Genomic DNA, 17271 nt, shown 5'->3' with positions numbered 1-17271 from the left:
AGAAACATTAAGCTGAATAACCAGCCTTTTTGTTCTGAGGTATAATGGCAATGCAGAATTGTGGCTTTGGTAATTGTTGAGTTGAATTTTCCTTTCAAACTTCCATACAAAGACACATAGCCTCTCTTTTAAGCATTTTTGGCGAAATATATATGTGCTCTGTTGAAAAACTCGGTTTTTGGTTGTTTGTTTGCTGAAAAAAATATTTTTGAGGCAAATGAGATTCCATGCAAGAGAGAAGATCTAGAGCTGAATCCTGTGGGGTGAATCTCTTTTTTTGTCCAACATCTCATAATTGCAAGAAATTTTTATTATTCGAAGGAACACCTTAACTCATCATGTACCATATGCAAAGTATAATTATGTCAAGCAAAACATTTTTTTTGACTCTACATTGATTCACTTCCAAGTTGAAAACTAAATTAATTTACCTTTTTTTAAGTAGAAAAATTAGTTTCATATTAGCACACGACCTTTCGAAAATATACCATCCAAAACGTCCGTCACCTAAAATATCACCGACTGTCACCGTGGCCACCTGTTGGCTTGAATCCCTCCGTAGAGGCATCTTTCTTCCCTCATTTTAGAGAAACAGAGGAAAAAGTCTACGTAACCCCCTGACATATTGAGGGTGGTCTACGTAACCTCCTGAACTATAAAACCAGGTATTGTATACATTAAACTTTGTAAAACCGGACAAATACCCCCTGGGTGGTTTTACTGGGTGGTTTTGCATATGTGACGCTCTAAGGTGGCTGCCTTTTAATGACGTGGCCTCTAGGGCTCCTAGCAGCGTCGCTCTCTCTCTCTTTGAACCCCTCTCGCTCTCTCTCTCTTTGAGTCTGCCGTCGCCATGGCCGGACCTCTAAGCTCGCGCCAGGGGTGAAGCCACGTTAATGTTGCCCGGTGCTCATGCACCAGGGTAAAAAAAAAGTTACCACTAACTCCATAAATTTTCACCATGTATTGCTACCAAATTAATGTATGTCTCTCGATAGTGTACCATTATCAATTTAGAGTTAGCTTCGCCCCTGGCTCGCTCGCGGCATTGCCACCTTTCACCGCATGTGCACACCCATGCCAGGAGCCGCCCGTGCGGCGTCCCCGGGGGCTGCTACCTGCGCGTTTGCCACGGGAGCTAGAACTCGTCTTCATGTACGTTCCCGGTTGCGCACGCTGCCACTTCCCTCACCATCACCACAGCTGCGTCCGCCTCCATCTCCTCTGTCACTCGCGCACGCTCGGCGAGCCCGTTCACGCCGGGGGCACTAGCCCTGCCGCCTACCCCGCCATCGATGACGCCCTGGACGCCGCCACGCCAGGTGCTCGCATGCACGCGGGCAACCCGCTGCGAGCACCGTCCTCTGCCCTTGCTCTGCTCCAGCGGAGGTCCCCATTGATAGCGACGATCTCGGTTTGGAAAGTAATCCTCCTGAGCGCGTCCCTGTATTGTGGGTGGTCGCTCGTTCCTTTCCTTTCTTTCTATTTTTAGGTTCGAGATGTACATAAATAGATGCTTAATACAATGAGAAAAGCTGTCGCGGTTATAGCACCAAAAACCCAGTTTGTTTCCTGTGTTCTTGAGCGTTCTGGTGAGTTCATGAGCAAGTTCGCCCGAGTCGTGAATCTCGCCGGAGAGAGTTCTGGCTGACACCCATGGCCTCCTTCGTAGCATGCTGCACCTGTCGCGCTCCTCTTCGAGCCGAGCCCCGTTCCCGGCCGTCTACCGCGTGCTCCGTCGCCGCCCCCGGTCGTGCCCGCCGCGGCATGTGGCCCGACCGCCCCGGCCTTCCTCTGGACAAAATTGGGACCACCCACGTGCGCGTAGGTGTGCGAAATCCCATAGATGCTCTTGGCCAGAATGGGCGCTAATGTAGTTGCCCGACATGGTGTTGAGCGCCGTCCTCGGCCCGCCAAGCTTGCCGTCGCCGAACATGACGTACGGCTGCGTTCCTGACGATGTCGACCTGCCGTCGAGGCTCTTGAAGAATGCCGTGAGGTGAAGGCGGCGCCCGCGCGGCCTCCTCGGCCAGCTCCTCCACGAACTTGAGCTTGGCGAGCTAGGACTCGAGGAGCAGTTTCTGGACGCAAGTGGCGGAGACGAGCACGAAGTGGGTGGCCTGAGCCCGCGCGCGGCCTGGAGTGTGTGCAGCATGGCGTGGTAGTCGACGCAGCACGAGTCCTGAACGCCACCCAGATCGCGGCATGGACGGGCCCGTGCGGGGCGAGGTCCGTGAGCAGCGTCGGTGACGTCAGAGAACACGACCGTAGCGGAAGCGAGGTCCGCGGTAGAAGACGGAGGAAGAGCAGGAGTTGTGAATGAAGTTGTCATAGAGGCTGACAGCTGGGCCTAGATATCACATCATCAAAACCAGCCAGCGAGAATTAACGTATCAGCAAAACCACCTTCCAATACCACACTAGAGGGCTATTTGCCGAGTTTTACAAAGTTTAGTGCGTAGGATACCTAGATAGTTTTATAGTTCAGGGGTTACGGTGGTGTTTAAATTAAGAGTAAAGTTTAGGGATGTTACATGGAGTCTTCGAATATTGGCCCCGTTCGTTGGTTTGGAACTTGACTGAAACTAGCTAAAAAACACTGTTCCGGCTGAATTGTTGTGAGAGAAAAACATTGTTCCGGCTGAAAAAAGAAGCCGAATAAGCCGAATATGGGGTAAGCCGAACAGGGCCATTAATAATAAAATAAATTACAGAAGTCCTTAGTAATCCACGAGACGAATTTATTAAGCCTAATCAATCCGTTATCAGCACATGTTTACTGTAGCACCACATTGTCAAATCATAGACTGATTAGGCTTAAAAAATTCATCTCGTAAATTAGTCGCAATATGTGCCATTAATTATTTTTTAGTCTATATTTAATACTCCATGAATGTGTCCAAACATCGGAGTAAATTTTAAGGAGAGGAACTAAACAAGCCCTACGTAGACCAACCTAAGTGGCGTTTGGATGGCACTGGGATACGGATGGAGAAAGGGATATCCCACCTCTTCAAAGGGTAATATTGTATCCTAGCCATTCATTCTTTACGTCTCATTTAATCCCGGCCGTTCATCTATTTCCTTTTCCCTGTCCCACTTCCTGTATCCCTATATCCAAACGCCACCAGTTAGGGAGGGTATGTAGACTTTTTCCGAGAAACAAAGCACACACGCCAGGTATGGGCATAACCTGATTCGCCCTGGGGAGGGCACGGCGGCGGTGACTGACCAGCCGGCGGGCTTCGCGGTGGCCGGCCGCACGCCCGCACCTATCGATGTCAGCGGCGCGGTCGGATATGGCTCATAGGGGCATGGCCCCGTGCTCGCGCAGCATGCAGCAGGGCGACAACGGCGGCATGCGACAATGGCGAATCCAGCGACTACAAGTTGGCGCGGGGTACACGTCAGGTGCGTGGGGGAGCTAGAGGGGTTGTTCTAGGAACGGCTTGTGCGGGGTTGAGTAGGAGCAAATGGGGCGGCTCACCATGCGGCACGCGTCGATGCCCGGCATCGAGCAGGACGGAGGCGCCCCGGCGAAGCAGGGCTGCCGGCGGAGTTTCGGCCGAAGGAGGTGTGCGCAGTGGTGGCGAACGTGGCGGTGTAGCAGGCTTGGTGGGGCGGCCCTGGTTGGAGCTGTCCGCGGGAGTTCCCCGCGCGGCGGCCATGGCGAGCAGCAGGAACGACGCACCTGGCGGCGGCGGGATCTAGCGTGCCGGCACGGATTTGCCCAGTTCAGGTGAGCCGCGGTCGGAAGAAGTCCAGACGGAGGTGGTGGTATCCTTGGCCGAGGCGCTGGTGGTCTCCACCCACGGGAACAGCGACGACGGACCGAGAGCCGGCCATGGCGGCGGACAGCAGCAGTTTGGCGACATGTCGTGGCTCCGGGCCGGAGTTGTTTGCTGGCGTGCGCATGGGTCTCCTGGCAGTGTCCACGGAGGTTAGGCACCTGCGGCCGCCGCTGTGCGAACCCGGCGGCTGCGCGGCCATGGGGCTCCAGATGGGGGTGCTGGACGTGTGCCTCTACCTCTTTGCACTCGGCACCGACTAGTTCGACGAGCGCGACTCACCCTCGCCTTCTACGACCGCGTCTTCGTCCCGCTCTGTCGGAGCCTCATGACCGGCCGGCAGGGGCTCACGAACCTGGAGAAGATCGGAATCGGCCTGGTCCTCTCCATCGTCGGCACGGCCGCCGCGGCCATCTGCGAGAAGAAGCGCCTCAACATTGCTGTCACGAGTGGCGGCGCAGGGCATGTGTCGCTGCCCACCAGCATGTTCATGTCCATCTAGGCCGCTAAATTGGGGAAGAAAGGTGTCTCGATGGAGGGATTCACGACAATTGAAGATAACAGTCCATTCTTTCGATGGTATTTTCCAAATAGCATGATCTCTCCATGCTATGAAACCAATTTTCCCTTTTTAAGTTGATATTTGCTATGACAAAAAAATTCTAGGAATCTATTGGCACACAATAAAGTTCGATGACTGCAACTTGCCAACAAATGATAATAATATAAAAAGAAGGATTACAACAGTGGTAAGACACTAACTGCTCCTGACCACGGGCAATTTTCAGTTCATATGACTCCAGCGAAGTGTTAACTTGTTTTTCTTAATGACAAGTGTTAACTTGTTGGAGTTGCTTCTCTGACAAAAGCAAAAGGAGAAATATAGTTCCACTATATATATGAATGAAAACTCAAGTTACGGGTGCGACCGTGCGAGGAGGCACAATACAAAGAACTGTTGAGAGATTGTTTAACAAGTCTTGAGCCAGTAGAGAAAAGCAAGAGGAGAAATAAAATTCCCCTGTATATATGAATCAAAACTCAAGTTAAAGGTAGGAAGAGAAAATAGGCTTCCTGCCTTCATCCCATATTCCCATGGGCTTCAATGGGAAATGTTAAGATCATGTCAAAGCTGGAAGAACGAATCGAAGAAAGCAGAACAAGGATGAGGCCATCAGCTCTTGGAACCTGTTACGGATTACAACTCCAAGAATGGGAGGGAAAATTAAAGAAAGGTGGGCCACGAACTGAACAAGAAGTACATCAAGAAACATCTATCTATCTGAAAATGCTCCCCTAATCCTTCTTCAGCTCCTTCTAATTCTGCCTTGGATTCGATTTGCTCGGCGTCTGCTTCTTCAAGCTGTTACCGACGCCGACGCCACGGTAGCAGCAGCGTTCAGCAGCTGTGTGGCCGCTGATCTTGCGTCCGCGATCTGCAGCAGCTTCCGCGGCTGGAACCGGAGCCCCGGAGCCTCTCTCCTGATGCCGATGCCGCGCCATCACGATCTACAGGTGCTCTTGGCTCGCAGACAGGCAATGCAGGAGTAGCAGCAGAGCAGAGCACAGATGAGGGGAGCGCAGGCAGCGATGGATCGCATGGCCGGGACGCGTGCTTGCGGCGAGGCGATCGAACCACTAGCCCACTGCTACGATGATATATACCAACTGCCAGGCGATTGCGAATTATAGAGAGGAAGGCAAGGTTTGCATGCAATGCAGTGGAGTAGGCATGTGGATTTCTGATCCAGCTGCTCTGCCTGTATGCATGCTTCTTTCCAGATTCTGTTTCCTGCTGCAGACAGTCGACGTTGGCACTGTGAGGCTGCTGTCGCACAAATGCCAATGTCGCCAGGCCGGATCATGCTTGACGCCTCCTTGTTTTTGGATGATGGATAGAGGAAAGCGCCACAAAATGGGGGTGAAGAACTCAATCAGTGGCTAGTAGTAGTAGTACTAGAGATAAATAAAACAATATAAACACAGCTTTATGACACTAGTTTAGTTTGTATTCCTCCTGCTGTGTTTTCAGACGTGGAATCTGCCCAAGAGTAGTTACACCTGGATGCTACAAGCTCTATTCATTACTCCTCGACCCGATCCCTACTTGTTAATGTGTATAACTTTGCCTTTGATCATGCATCCATCCACAGCTTTGCAATTGCTCCTTCGTCACTAGTGACAACATCTAACTGCATTGGGCTCTATCTTTGTCATTGTCTTCCACTGAATTCGGGCTTGAATTAGGCACGTGCCTTTTCTTGCCGGTTCTTTGCTGTACTCTATTAGTGGTATTGGTATGAAGTGCAGGAGATAATATTGTTGCATGCCTAGAACTGCGGTCAAATTCTCTACAACATATGTACCCTGCGCAGATCCGAAGATAACTGATTGTGAATAAAAACAAAATGACTTCTCCATCTAAAAAGTCATGATCTTATCTTATGAGAAATACCAAATGAACACAAGCGCCCGTGAGTCTATATATGGTTAATGAACCCTAAGAGAAGGGGTAGAAAAAGATGCTAACCAATAAGCATTTATTGTTAACATTTTTAAATATTTTATCTTTAGAACTAAATTAATACTGAGGAGTTCCATACTGCATTATGTATTTACACTACATTGTAGCTTCTCTGTTCCTATAGAAGCAATAACTTTGTATCATCTTTTAATTGTTTTGTTCACATAGAAGAAATAGAACATAACTATATACCCGAATGATATAAACGTTGAATTCCTTCTTGCGTTTGACCTGAGCAAATGATGCAATGCAATTAGTGCTTTTATTGAACAATTGTTCATCACATATTATTTGAAAGTGATAATATACCTCTGGCGATAGTAGTTAATGATGTGCCAAAGTACACCCTACACCTTCTGAAGTTCCAAAAAATATCCCTTTTTATTTGTATAGGTGAACGGGTAGATGAATGATCTGCAAAAACCTAGAAAAGTGAATGCTATATTTAGTTAGTCAACATCAAACAGTTTAGTTTTGTGTGTGTAAGAAGACATATATATAGAGTAGTGACTTTATTAGAAGAACAAGGATGGAAAATAGTGTACTACCTCATTTATTTGAAAGTATGTACCATCCAATGGGAATATTTCTCTGTTTGCTGTCCGGCAAGGTATCTATTATGAAATAAAGTAGTTTTGAATTATTCATAGATCTTGAAATTGGAGTTTCCCAAGAGAAAGATTGCATCGTTCTTGTAATATTTTCAAAAGCGGACGGTTATAATAAGTGGTAGATGAGATTAAAGCACACCAACTCACCAGAATTGTAGCATTCACACTATGGTCATCGTAATCACGAATTATAAAGAGGTACGGGTTGCAATCACCATGAACCCTTGGTTCAAACTAGTAATCCAAGCAATTTGTCATTATCAGTTTGTTACTTCCATAAAGAATAATGCATAGTTCATAATTAATTATAAAGAATAGAAAAATGAAGCTAACAACTACTAACCGTGTCCAAGATTTCATGCCCATCTGGGATTATGTACCTATAAAATGCAAAAGTGGCATATCAGAAAATAGATGTGCATATTTTTTAGGTATTTTATAACATATTTCTGTTGACTTAATTGAAACAGAAATCATGCCATACGCAAGGTACTCTGTTCGTAGATTGTATCTCCTTTGAATTGGGATTGGGTTGTCATGTGGATGGATCAAAATCATATCTGTTCCTTGTGATGGCCCTGTCGTTGCATGTTCAGTAGGTTTCATTGGCCGAATATCAAACGCTACATCATAGCATGGAACAACATCTTCTATATCAACAATATTGTGATACTCTTGTTCATACTCTTCCTGATACTCTTGTTCATACTCTTCCTCACTTGATGATTCTGGGTATTCATGTGGTGGAGTTGGTGGTATCTCAATAATAGGCTCGGTGTTATGCCTTTCTATACTTTTTCCCATTTCAATTTGGCACTGATACATGTGTTCACGACTTGGTTTGACCATTACAGCATCATGTATTCTTTCAACCATGTCTGTTTGCCCTCCTTCATCCTGCTGACTATACTTCAGAAGGGCGTCGTGCCTGGCTCTATTAAGAAACACCACATTGCATTATTTTCTTCATTAGAACAAAGTGTACTTAATAATGGATATTTATGAAAAGACAAATTAAAATGTTGTACCTTTATACATAAGTAGGATGAATAGAAAAATTTACATTTAGTTTCACTAGTTGAAACATTTATATGTTTAGCTTCTCAGCTAAAGAAAAATCATAAATGCAACAATATAGTACCAATGATGTATTAAATAGACTGTGGATATTGAAACTAACATTTCAAAGAGACTTTTGTAGTACTTGCAATCTTCAGTAAATGGGCAGGCGCCACAATTCGGTCGATTTTTGACGCATATTAACTATCATAGCAAATAAGCCACATCATTAGTACTGAGAAAACAAAACAAAAATCCATTTACATTCCTTTCCAAAAAAAATAAATAAATCAATTTGCATACCTTTCCAAATGTTATTTGTTGGCAATGCAATTCATACCTATATTTGTCATCATATATTAGATTATATATATTATAGTATTCCATGTACAAAGTTCTAGGAAAGCAACTAAATTAACAGTTCAAACTAGAGAACTTACCGTATGTGTGAAGGAATATTGCAGAATAAGGGCTCAAGATACTCCTGAATTTTAGCCATGACAGGTTCTCTTTAAATGGACAAAAGATGGCGATGAGGAATATTGAAGTTCGAGTATGTAAATGTGCACAGCAAAAACTAAAAGATGATCTTACTTGTCCACCATATGGAACTGTATAGAATCACCTAAAGGTTGAAGAGGGACCCATCCTAGCCTTGTCACTATGCGAGCTACATTTACATCAACCTAAAATAATAATAAGAATTTATCATAATTTTGTCAGTTCCAAATGCACTCCCCTATGACAATAACTATTTCAATTTGGAAGTGGTAGCTTGCCGGAAATCCTCTGTGCCTCAGTGATAGGAGACGGATGCAGTCAACACTTTTATATCCAATCCCTATTATACTCTGTAGGTACTTCCTGAATGAATGGACAAAAAGAAAATACGAATACTTATTCATTCTGTGCCTAATTTTTTTATTTGCAAAAATATAAATCTTTAGTATCAATTCACTAAAATGAATATCTTAGCGTCGCTACTCTTTAAATTAAAGTCCCTTAAAGAGACACATTTTGTGTAAGCTTACAAGCACTAATACGATTTTATAAATGTATTTGTCTTACTTTGCTGAAGTCCCTTAAAGAATCACATATTTTGTGTAAGCTTACGAAGCACTAATACGAGTATATAAATATATGTATCTTACTTTGCCTTTGCACGGGGGATGTATCTAAGCCACTCGAGGTCAATGCTTCCTTGATCTCTCTTGATCCGAATGAGTAAAAACTGTAGAAAGTATACAATATCAGATAATACACTTTATGTTCATTTAATCGACTAGAGAATTAGTTTCAACCTCATTACAACAAACAAAATGAAATGTAAGGAAGGAGTACTACTTTGTACAAAGATTATGCTTTCATAAGGACAATGCAACAAAGTTGTGAAATTAATGAAAAAGAATCAAGAAATTGACATTTTAACTACTAGCTGTTATGTTTGTAAAAAAAAATCAAATATAAAAATATCTAGTCTAGATTGAAATGTCTCCATGATCTCTTGGATGCGCCTTAATATAGTTTGTTTTGTAAAATTATTATCTCTACTCCTATTAAGACGAAACTGAATCATTCACACCCCCGGCCCCTGCCGCCCCCGTCCCCACACACCTACCTGACTCCATCAACCGCGACAGCCAGTCCTCATCTCATCGAAAAAATGCGAGCCCCCCACGCCCTTCGCCTCGCCCCCGACGTCGAGCGCCGCCGTCGCTGCCATCGCTCAGTGCTTATCGCGCCATCTGGTGGCTCCATGCTCTCCCCGCAGCCAGCATCCTCCAGATCCCTTCCCTAACTCACCTCCCCGAACCCTAGGGCCACAACACACCTTGCCGCCTCCACCTTCGTCTTTGTAGCGAGACGGCGGTTGCGGACCACAGCCCTGTGGAGTATGAGACACAAGTGACCCTGGTGAGACTGGATCCAGATGCCCTTTCTTCCCCAGCGGGCGAGCTCAGCCCCCGCGGTGGCCCCAGCGGGCACACCTCCAAGGTTATGCGAGTGTCCAGCGACCCGCGTGAGCAACGAGAGGGCGGCTCCAGTGACCCGCGAGAGCACCTTGAGAGCTGCTCCGATGGCCGGCTGCATCGGAGGCAACTCCAGCAGCCTGATTCGTGGGAGATGAGCAAGGCTCCTGGTAGATTAGTGTTATTAGGAGGATCCATTTCATTTTTATATTTAATACATGTTATTTGATGGCTGCCGGATTTTAGCATGGTTGAATTTGTTCATGACAATATTGTGCTGAACAGCAAGTGTATCAAGGACTTCATTGCATTAATCAAACCAGTAGATGATTAGTAGCAAGTGGCTATCCACAATAATTAAGGAGCTGAAAATTTGTATCCACTCTCTTGCATCTTTGGCAGGTAACTTATGTTTGTTTATGTTACAACTGACAACTAAAACCTTCAAGTTCCACCTATAACCCTGATATTAGTTAAGGTGCATTGGTGTCAACTTTGACACTGAAACATGAGCATACTTTGCCTGCAGTTAAGGTGCACAACACACTGACAGCAGACTGGGGACCCAATGAGCTGCTGCATGCAGCCTGTTCGTTTGGCTGGTTCATATCGTTGCTGGTTCATAAAGAAGTACTGCTGGCTGGTTTGTGTGAGAGAAAAATACTGTTCCGGCTGGAAATTTACGATCGTTTACGACAAGCCACAGCCAAACGAACAGGCTTCATTGTTGTGATTAAATCTCTAATTAATTCATGCTTTTGTTTTCTTATATGTGGTCAAGAGCATAAAGGGGTTTGGTGAACGATGATGGGATGCATAGGTGGTTTGAGGGACACCGAAATGTCATTTTTCTTGAACTTAAAACTTCATGTCTTTAGCTTCTTACTGAAAGTTCATAACAGTTCTTATACTTCCAGCAGTCTATTGTTGATTGGTATTATGTTAGGGTGGTTACAGTTTACAAAATGGAATATGCAAATAGATATCTTATGTAATAGAGCCACATAAGAACCTTCTCAAAAATCTTGTTTTACATGTCGTCTGAATCATGCTTGGCACAAGTCGGTCTCCTGTAAATGTTGGTGCTAATTTGCTACCTATTTGACATCACTGAATTTGCTGCAAGTTAATTAGGCTTAATGTGTTATTGTTGTTTAGGAGTTTTTCCCCTACAGATCTTATACTTGCGGCAGTGGTGGTTGGGAAATGATGGTCTAATGCATATTTATTATGCATAAAAAAAACTGGTGATTCCAAGGGTGTCTAACATGGGTGATGGGTTACAAATATAGTCGATGTTACAACATATTATATCTGCCCATTCTGCTCTTGATCTTATGGATTTTTTTGGTCTGCTGCAGATACATTTTGCTGCAAGTCCACGAGACTCGAACAATTTGGTAAAGTATGACAGGAAAACTGGATACTTTCAAATTACTGGCCTGGCAAGGATTTCCGGTTATTACTATATTAGTCATAGAACTATTCCGACAATGAGTGCCTAAAGCCTACAATGGGGGATATTGAGATGTGCTGACTGTTTTCTCTGAGTGATAATTTGAGCATGTTGGTGCAAGCTAGATGAGAAAATGAAACTGGCAAAGCTTTTGGACTGTGTGCTGATTCCTATGAAAGGGAGCTTGGAGGATCCTAGCGCAAAGATCAATGTTCTGCCGCAAGCTTTTTTTTCCTGTCGATTACACTTTATAATTCCGATATGGTATACATCAAGGTTCAAACTGGAAGGCCTTTCTCTTAGTTCTGATATGGTATACATCAGATAGGTAGCACTTTTTTTTCTGTCAATTACACTTTATAATTCGTTTGCATGCTTTCACCTTACTTAATACACTTTTTGAACCTAAATTTCTTGCTTATATTGTACTCCATTTCGCCCCTTCTGTAATGCAGAGTGCTGGTCATCTCTTGGGAGCATTGTCTGAGATTGTTCTGAAGAGGGGATGGGCTCAACTAGCGGACAGGGAGATCTGATGAAACTGGAGAAAAATGATTTGGCATTGGAGAGGTACTATGATCTGTCATCATAAGAACTTGGTGAACAAATCCCTTATCCCAAGATGGGGAGACTGGTGCACAAGTGCATTCAGCAGTTACCCAAATTGAACCTGTCAGAGAACAATGAGCTGATATAGCCATTTGTGAAATTTTCTGATGTACTCAATAGGGAGACAGCTAGCTTCAGTTGGTAGCAAGTTGCTTTAACTTTATTATTGGCGCCAACATTGTTTCGAAAACCCTTCTTATGGGACCAACAGCTTTGATTAACATAGTTTTGTCACCCGTAGCAATGCACGGGCATTGGCTAGTCTAGTTAGAAATCTTGGTATACATGTTAGAAATACTAGCTAGCATTCCAAACAAAACGCGCTAGATAAAAATTAGGTGTCATAAAAAGAGAAGACATGCATTGGAATTTTATATGGTACGGTTTGTGACTACGTACCAGTATTCTGAATGCCATCAGGCAGTGAGTTCCACGGTCCTTGATGCATTCTTCAATTTCACCAAACGATGCGTGCAGTAGAGCCTCCCAATCAATTGTTTCATCTGTTTCCTCCTTCTGATACCCATTTTTGTAGGCTTCCTCAAGCAGGTATTTCCAATGAGAAGTATCGTTCTCTAGGAAAGATTTAATATCCTGTAAAATTTTCTTAGCCGTCGAATCTTCAAACCTTTCCTTCAACACCTCCTTTATATGCTCTTTGTCCTTGTCCCAATTTGATATTTCTCCTGTTCTGAGCGATGCAATGAGCTGGTTTATGTGCTTATTATCACGTCGTTTAGACACTCCTGAATCACAATCTGTTATCAAAGGTACATTTGTACTTTGGCCGGCAATGCTTCCATTCTTCGCAAAGGAGAACTTCGCAGCAATGTTCATGAAAACATTGCTGAAAAATCCAGAATGGTAGTTAATTAGGATTGTCCAAGCAATTAATTTGAAAACTAATTAATAATTATATAAAAAATGAATAGATTTGAGTTGAGCCTACCTTGATGTAACGTCAGTGACATTTTGTGTTAGAAACGTGCCGACCACGTTAGTAAGTACGGATCCTTTCCAATTCGAAAACTCCCTTTTACCTGTGTGTGTACACGAAAATATATATCTCAGGATCGATTTCCTTGTGTTAATTAACTCAAACACTATACATGAAAATATATGTTAGGGCTTCCTTCATGTTAATAACTCAAAAAAAACACAAATAATACATGTTATGAACACAGGAATATAATTAATGATGATACATGAATGTTACCGATGATTGCGCGTGCAGGCCCCATGAACTTATCCACCAAGACCTGCAAACGTTGGCGCTCCTCTTCGAGCTCAGGGCCCTCAGGGACGCCGTCCAGGTCGTCGCCCAAGCACGTCTCGTCCGATCGCACCAGCTCGTTGTACGCCGCCTCTATCGCGGGGGTGATGCGCACCAGCTGCCGCAGCGTCTTCGCGTCGGGAAGCACCACGGACTCGAACCCCCAGTGCGGCACGTACATCAGCTCCGTTCCAGCGGACTCGTTGCGAATGGCGAGCGCCATGGCGATGGGGTCATCGTCATCAGCAACGATGGCGTCTTCATCTTCATCAGTAGCGGCATCGGCCCGCTGCTTGCTCTTGTAAGGCTTCAGGACAAGTTTGGCCACCCGTCTTGTCAGCATCGCCTTCTTCTTCTTGCCCTTGGTGGTGCCCTGCCCATTTGCCATGGAGGTGGTGGAGGTGTCGACGACGGCGAGGGGTAGCAGCAGGGTGTTTTGCTTGGCGAGGGACCTCAGGTTCTCCATCAGCTGTGCTCGGCTGTAGTAACGCAGATCGATCTTCGGCGATGCTGGCGTGCGGGGTGGCTTCTTGACGTCGTCGCCCAAGGTGAGCCTAGCGAGGGATGTCAGGTTGTCCATGAGCGTGGCCCTGCTGAAGCAACAGAGCGGTGTGCCGCTGCCGACCTTGGCGTCGTCCAGGTCGAGCCTGCGGCGCACCAGCAGGGGGTTTCCGCCGACGCCGCCATCGCCAGCTTCCTCCTCCAGGTCGAGCCTACAACGCACGGGGGTTTCGACAGCGCCATCACGGCCGGCTCCTGTCTTCTTCTTCCTTGCCTTGCGCACCGACGCTTTCTTAGCTGTTAGCGACGGCTTTGGCCTGACCTTCCGTGGGGTAAGAAGCTTGAATTTGAGCTTGCCTTTTTGGGAACGCTTCTTCCTCCATCTGGATCGTTGGAGGACCTCCGCTGCCATGATCGGAGGGGTCGAAGGCGGCGTAGAAGATTCAATCGACATCGCAGCCATGATCGGAGGGGTCGAACGTAGCAGATGGTTGAAGCGGCTACCGGCGGCTACGTACGTATCGTACCGGGCTTCCTCCATGGCTCCACACCGCTATGCAGATTGCTGAACTCGGAGTCGGATCGATCTCTCCTCGCGGGCAAGAGATCAGGTTCCTTAAACCTCACACGAGAGAGTTTTGCGGGCGCACGGAGGCGGCCTGGCGTGCAAATTTGCACGAGAGACATGTTTTTTTACATAAAACCGCCCGCGTGCAAATTTGCAGAGACCCCCCTCCCGTTGCCCAGTGACCAGCGCTCCCACCCCGACCCCTCATTCTTCTTTCTCCTTTCTCTCTCTTCTTCCCATCGCCGCCGCCCCGCTCGCTGCTACCCGCAGGCGCCTCCCCAGTCTCGCTGCTACCCGCAGGCGCCTCCAGGGAGGCACGCCCGCCCGCGCTTCAAGCGTCCACTAGGGTCATGGCGTGCAGGGCTACGAGGTAGAGCGGTCGAGGCCAGATTTGCTTTTGCTGATGCGCGGCGGGAGACCATTTACCTTTCACACACCATCCAGGGACGATGGGATGCCTGTGGACGGCGCAGCGGCGGTCCGGGCTTGCTCCAGCCCGTGTGCGGTGTCGACTTTGGGCGGCTCGAACCTGTCCACAGCTGCACGGAAGCAGTGGCGAGCGGATCTACAGTTGGTTGTTCAGGGCGGCGCGAACTCGCACATGGCGGCGGACCGGCGGTGCTGTGTGACGGCGCACGCAGTGGATGATCTTCGGCAGCGCGGTGTGGGCTGGTACTGTTTAGGCCTGTGCATGATGCTACCCAGGGTGATGGTGTGGGCCTTGTCGCCGTTCCTTTGCCTCACGCTCACCTCGGCCGCGCAGCTTCTTCCATGACGTGGGAATGCTGTGTCCGCCTGCTGCAGCAGCCCCTTCCTTTCAGGTCGCCTTTGGTTGCATCTCGGTTTGATTTACTAAAAATATGTTCATTTCGTTGCAGATCCAGAGAACTTAGTATGAGATCCAAGACAATGTGAGTTCAGGAGTACAAGATCATAATAAGCTGGCTTGAGGCTACAGGTGGGGTGGATTTATGTTTTTGCATTTTCTGTTTCTACTACAAGCTATCAAGGAACTTCCTATGTCTGAACATTTGATCGATCATAGTGATACAATATTAGCATAAACCATTTTGCTGATCATGATCCAAGCTTTCCAACTGAAGTTGATCCAATATTGACATAGATTATGTAGATGATCGTGATCCAAGCGTGCCAACTGAAAATGATGCTGATCGTAACATTCCAATGAATCCTGAAGAGGTAACCTGTGTCCAATATTTGAGTAATGTTTCATGATTATTTTACCTGTGTTCAGAGTATTGGTGCAGCTACCAAAATTTACTCAAGGTACACAGGAGAACATATAGATACATATGCCTTGTGTAGGTCACACCTGGCAAGTGTTTGCATCCATCCTTGTGGGCCGTCCTGTTGTGTAGAGAAGTGCTCTGCCCTGTGACCTTGTGGAACATTCTCTGCAATAGGCTATTGGTGCATGTTCTTTTTCTCTTGTATCAAAGAACTTCATTAGAAATTTCCTCAATGATATCTACCTTTGAGCAGCTGCCAACACTTTTATTTGCCAAGCTGCTCACTGTTGATGCTCTTGCTTTTGAAGCAATGCATAGACTGTCATTGTCATGTCATAATATCATGACTACTGAAATGTGCTCCTATTTTATGAAGGGTATAAAGGTAGCCATGCAATCGATTGAGGATCCTGTCAATCTATGCACATATTTATCCATCTAGAAATTTTTCAGTTAATCAATAGTGCATATTCTAAAACACGTAATCTCATATAGTGCCAATACTCTACAGGTTATACAGCAGTGGAGTTAAGCCATGGACCGACATTGCCCCTTAGTAAATCAGTGAAATCAAAGGTTTCTCCAGGCGTGTCGAAAGGTACTGGCCATTGCTCAACTTGCTAGAGGCCACCACGAGGACTGATAATGTTAACAGCAGTGCCTTTGTCAAGCTCTTGAAGAAGAGTGCTACCACCCTTTAATGGCTACACGAGGCAAGGTTTCCCTTTCGACTCCTGGTAGGTGACAGCGTTGGTGCTGGAGGCCGTTGCTATTCAGGCCGATTGGTTTGAATAGGTAAACAAGTCCTAAATTAGTAAATTTGAAGGATGATATTGTGATCAAGCAGCTGTTTGTCCTGCTTGAAGCAGTATCAGAAGGAAAACATGGTACTTGATAACTTAGAAATATAGTTGGTGATATATGTGTGTTGAACTGATGTTTTCATATCTTTATTTATCTCAGTCCATCTCAACGTAATGTTCTTGATTAGGTCTTTGCTTTGTCTCTCGTGCCTAGATGCAATATTTTCTGCAATGGTAGTTTTCTGCAACTGCCGTTGCTTCCAGAGTTCATACATTGGATCAGTTTTCACAATCTGGCCGGTAGGGCGTCGCGAAACGTGCAAAATTTTCTAGTATAGATGGTGACCGAGGGTTAAAATGGTTTCATCATCGTACACTACACCGTAGATATAGAGTTGCAAGTGGGATGTTTTGCGGCGTCTGCAAGCAGGCTCATCTAGTGTGGTCACGTATGTAAGCGCTGTTGTGGTTCTGTCGTGATGGAGGATGGAAACGGTTAGAAACGGTACTATAATCAATCCGAAAGCGGTCGGTATGAGATTTTTCTGTTTTGAAGAAGCCTTCTAATTCTGTCAATTCTGTCTGGATTAATTAGAAGGCTTCTTCAGCTCCTTATAATTCTGCCTTGGATTCGACTTGCTCGGCGTCTGCTTCTTCAGGCTGTCACCGACGCCGAGGCCACAGCTCTCCCTTGCCACCACGGTAGCAGCAGCGTTCACAGCGCTGCTCTTGCGTCCACGATCTGCAGCAGCTTTCGTGGCTGGAACCGGAGCCTTTCCCCTGACGCCGATGCTGCGCCATCACGATCTACAGGTGCTGTTGGCGCGCATACCGGGCAATGCAGGAGTAGCAGCAGAAC

At 46.0% G+C, this 17271-nt stretch overlaps 2 protein-coding genes and 1 long non-coding RNA gene across 3 annotated transcripts; 1 reads left to right on the top strand and 2 right to left on the bottom strand.

Moving 5' to 3' along the window:
- Positions 1-5862: 5862 nt before the first annotated feature.
- LOC136484125 (DEMETER-like protein 2) lies at positions 5863-12543 on the bottom strand. Its single transcript, XM_066481318.1, has 14 exons — positions 12417-12543; positions 9134-9213; positions 8762-8846; positions 8577-8668; positions 8423-8491; positions 8286-8322; positions 8104-8186; positions 7408-7857; positions 7267-7303; positions 7071-7157; positions 6861-6926; positions 6622-6736; positions 6505-6543; positions 5863-6155 (listed from the first exon to the last, which is right to left on the bottom strand). Exons 1-14 carry the CDS (start codon positions 12432-12434, stop codon positions 5977-5979), a joined length of 1437 nt encoding a protein of 478 aa, XP_066337415.1. The 5' UTR covers positions 12435-12543; the 3' UTR covers positions 5863-5976.
- Positions 12434-14245, bottom strand: LOC136456997 (uncharacterized). The gene is made up of 4 exons (XM_066457036.1): positions 13234-14245; positions 12967-13057; positions 12646-12864; positions 12434-12533 (listed from the first exon to the last, which is right to left on the bottom strand). Exons 1-4 carry the CDS (start codon positions 14243-14245, stop codon positions 12434-12436), a joined length of 1422 nt encoding a protein of 473 aa, XP_066313133.1.
- Positions 14246-14560: 315 nt separating this feature from the next.
- Positions 14561-16555, top strand: LOC136484121 (uncharacterized). The gene is made up of 4 exons (XR_010765771.1): positions 14561-14729; positions 14804-15317; positions 15483-15559; positions 16121-16555. It is a non-coding gene; the product is annotated as an uncharacterized lncRNA (long non-coding RNA).
- The last annotated feature ends 716 nt before the right edge of the window (positions 16556-17271 follow it).

Source organism: Miscanthus floridulus, chromosome 1 (assembly GCF_019320115.1).
Source record: "Miscanthus floridulus cultivar M001 chromosome 1, ASM1932011v1, whole genome shotgun sequence".
Classification (NCBI taxonomy): Eukaryota; Viridiplantae; Streptophyta; class Magnoliopsida; order Poales; family Poaceae; genus Miscanthus; species Miscanthus floridulus.
The sequence above is the reverse complement of the archived record's forward strand: the minus strand, read 5'-3'. Positions and strand labels throughout refer to the sequence as shown.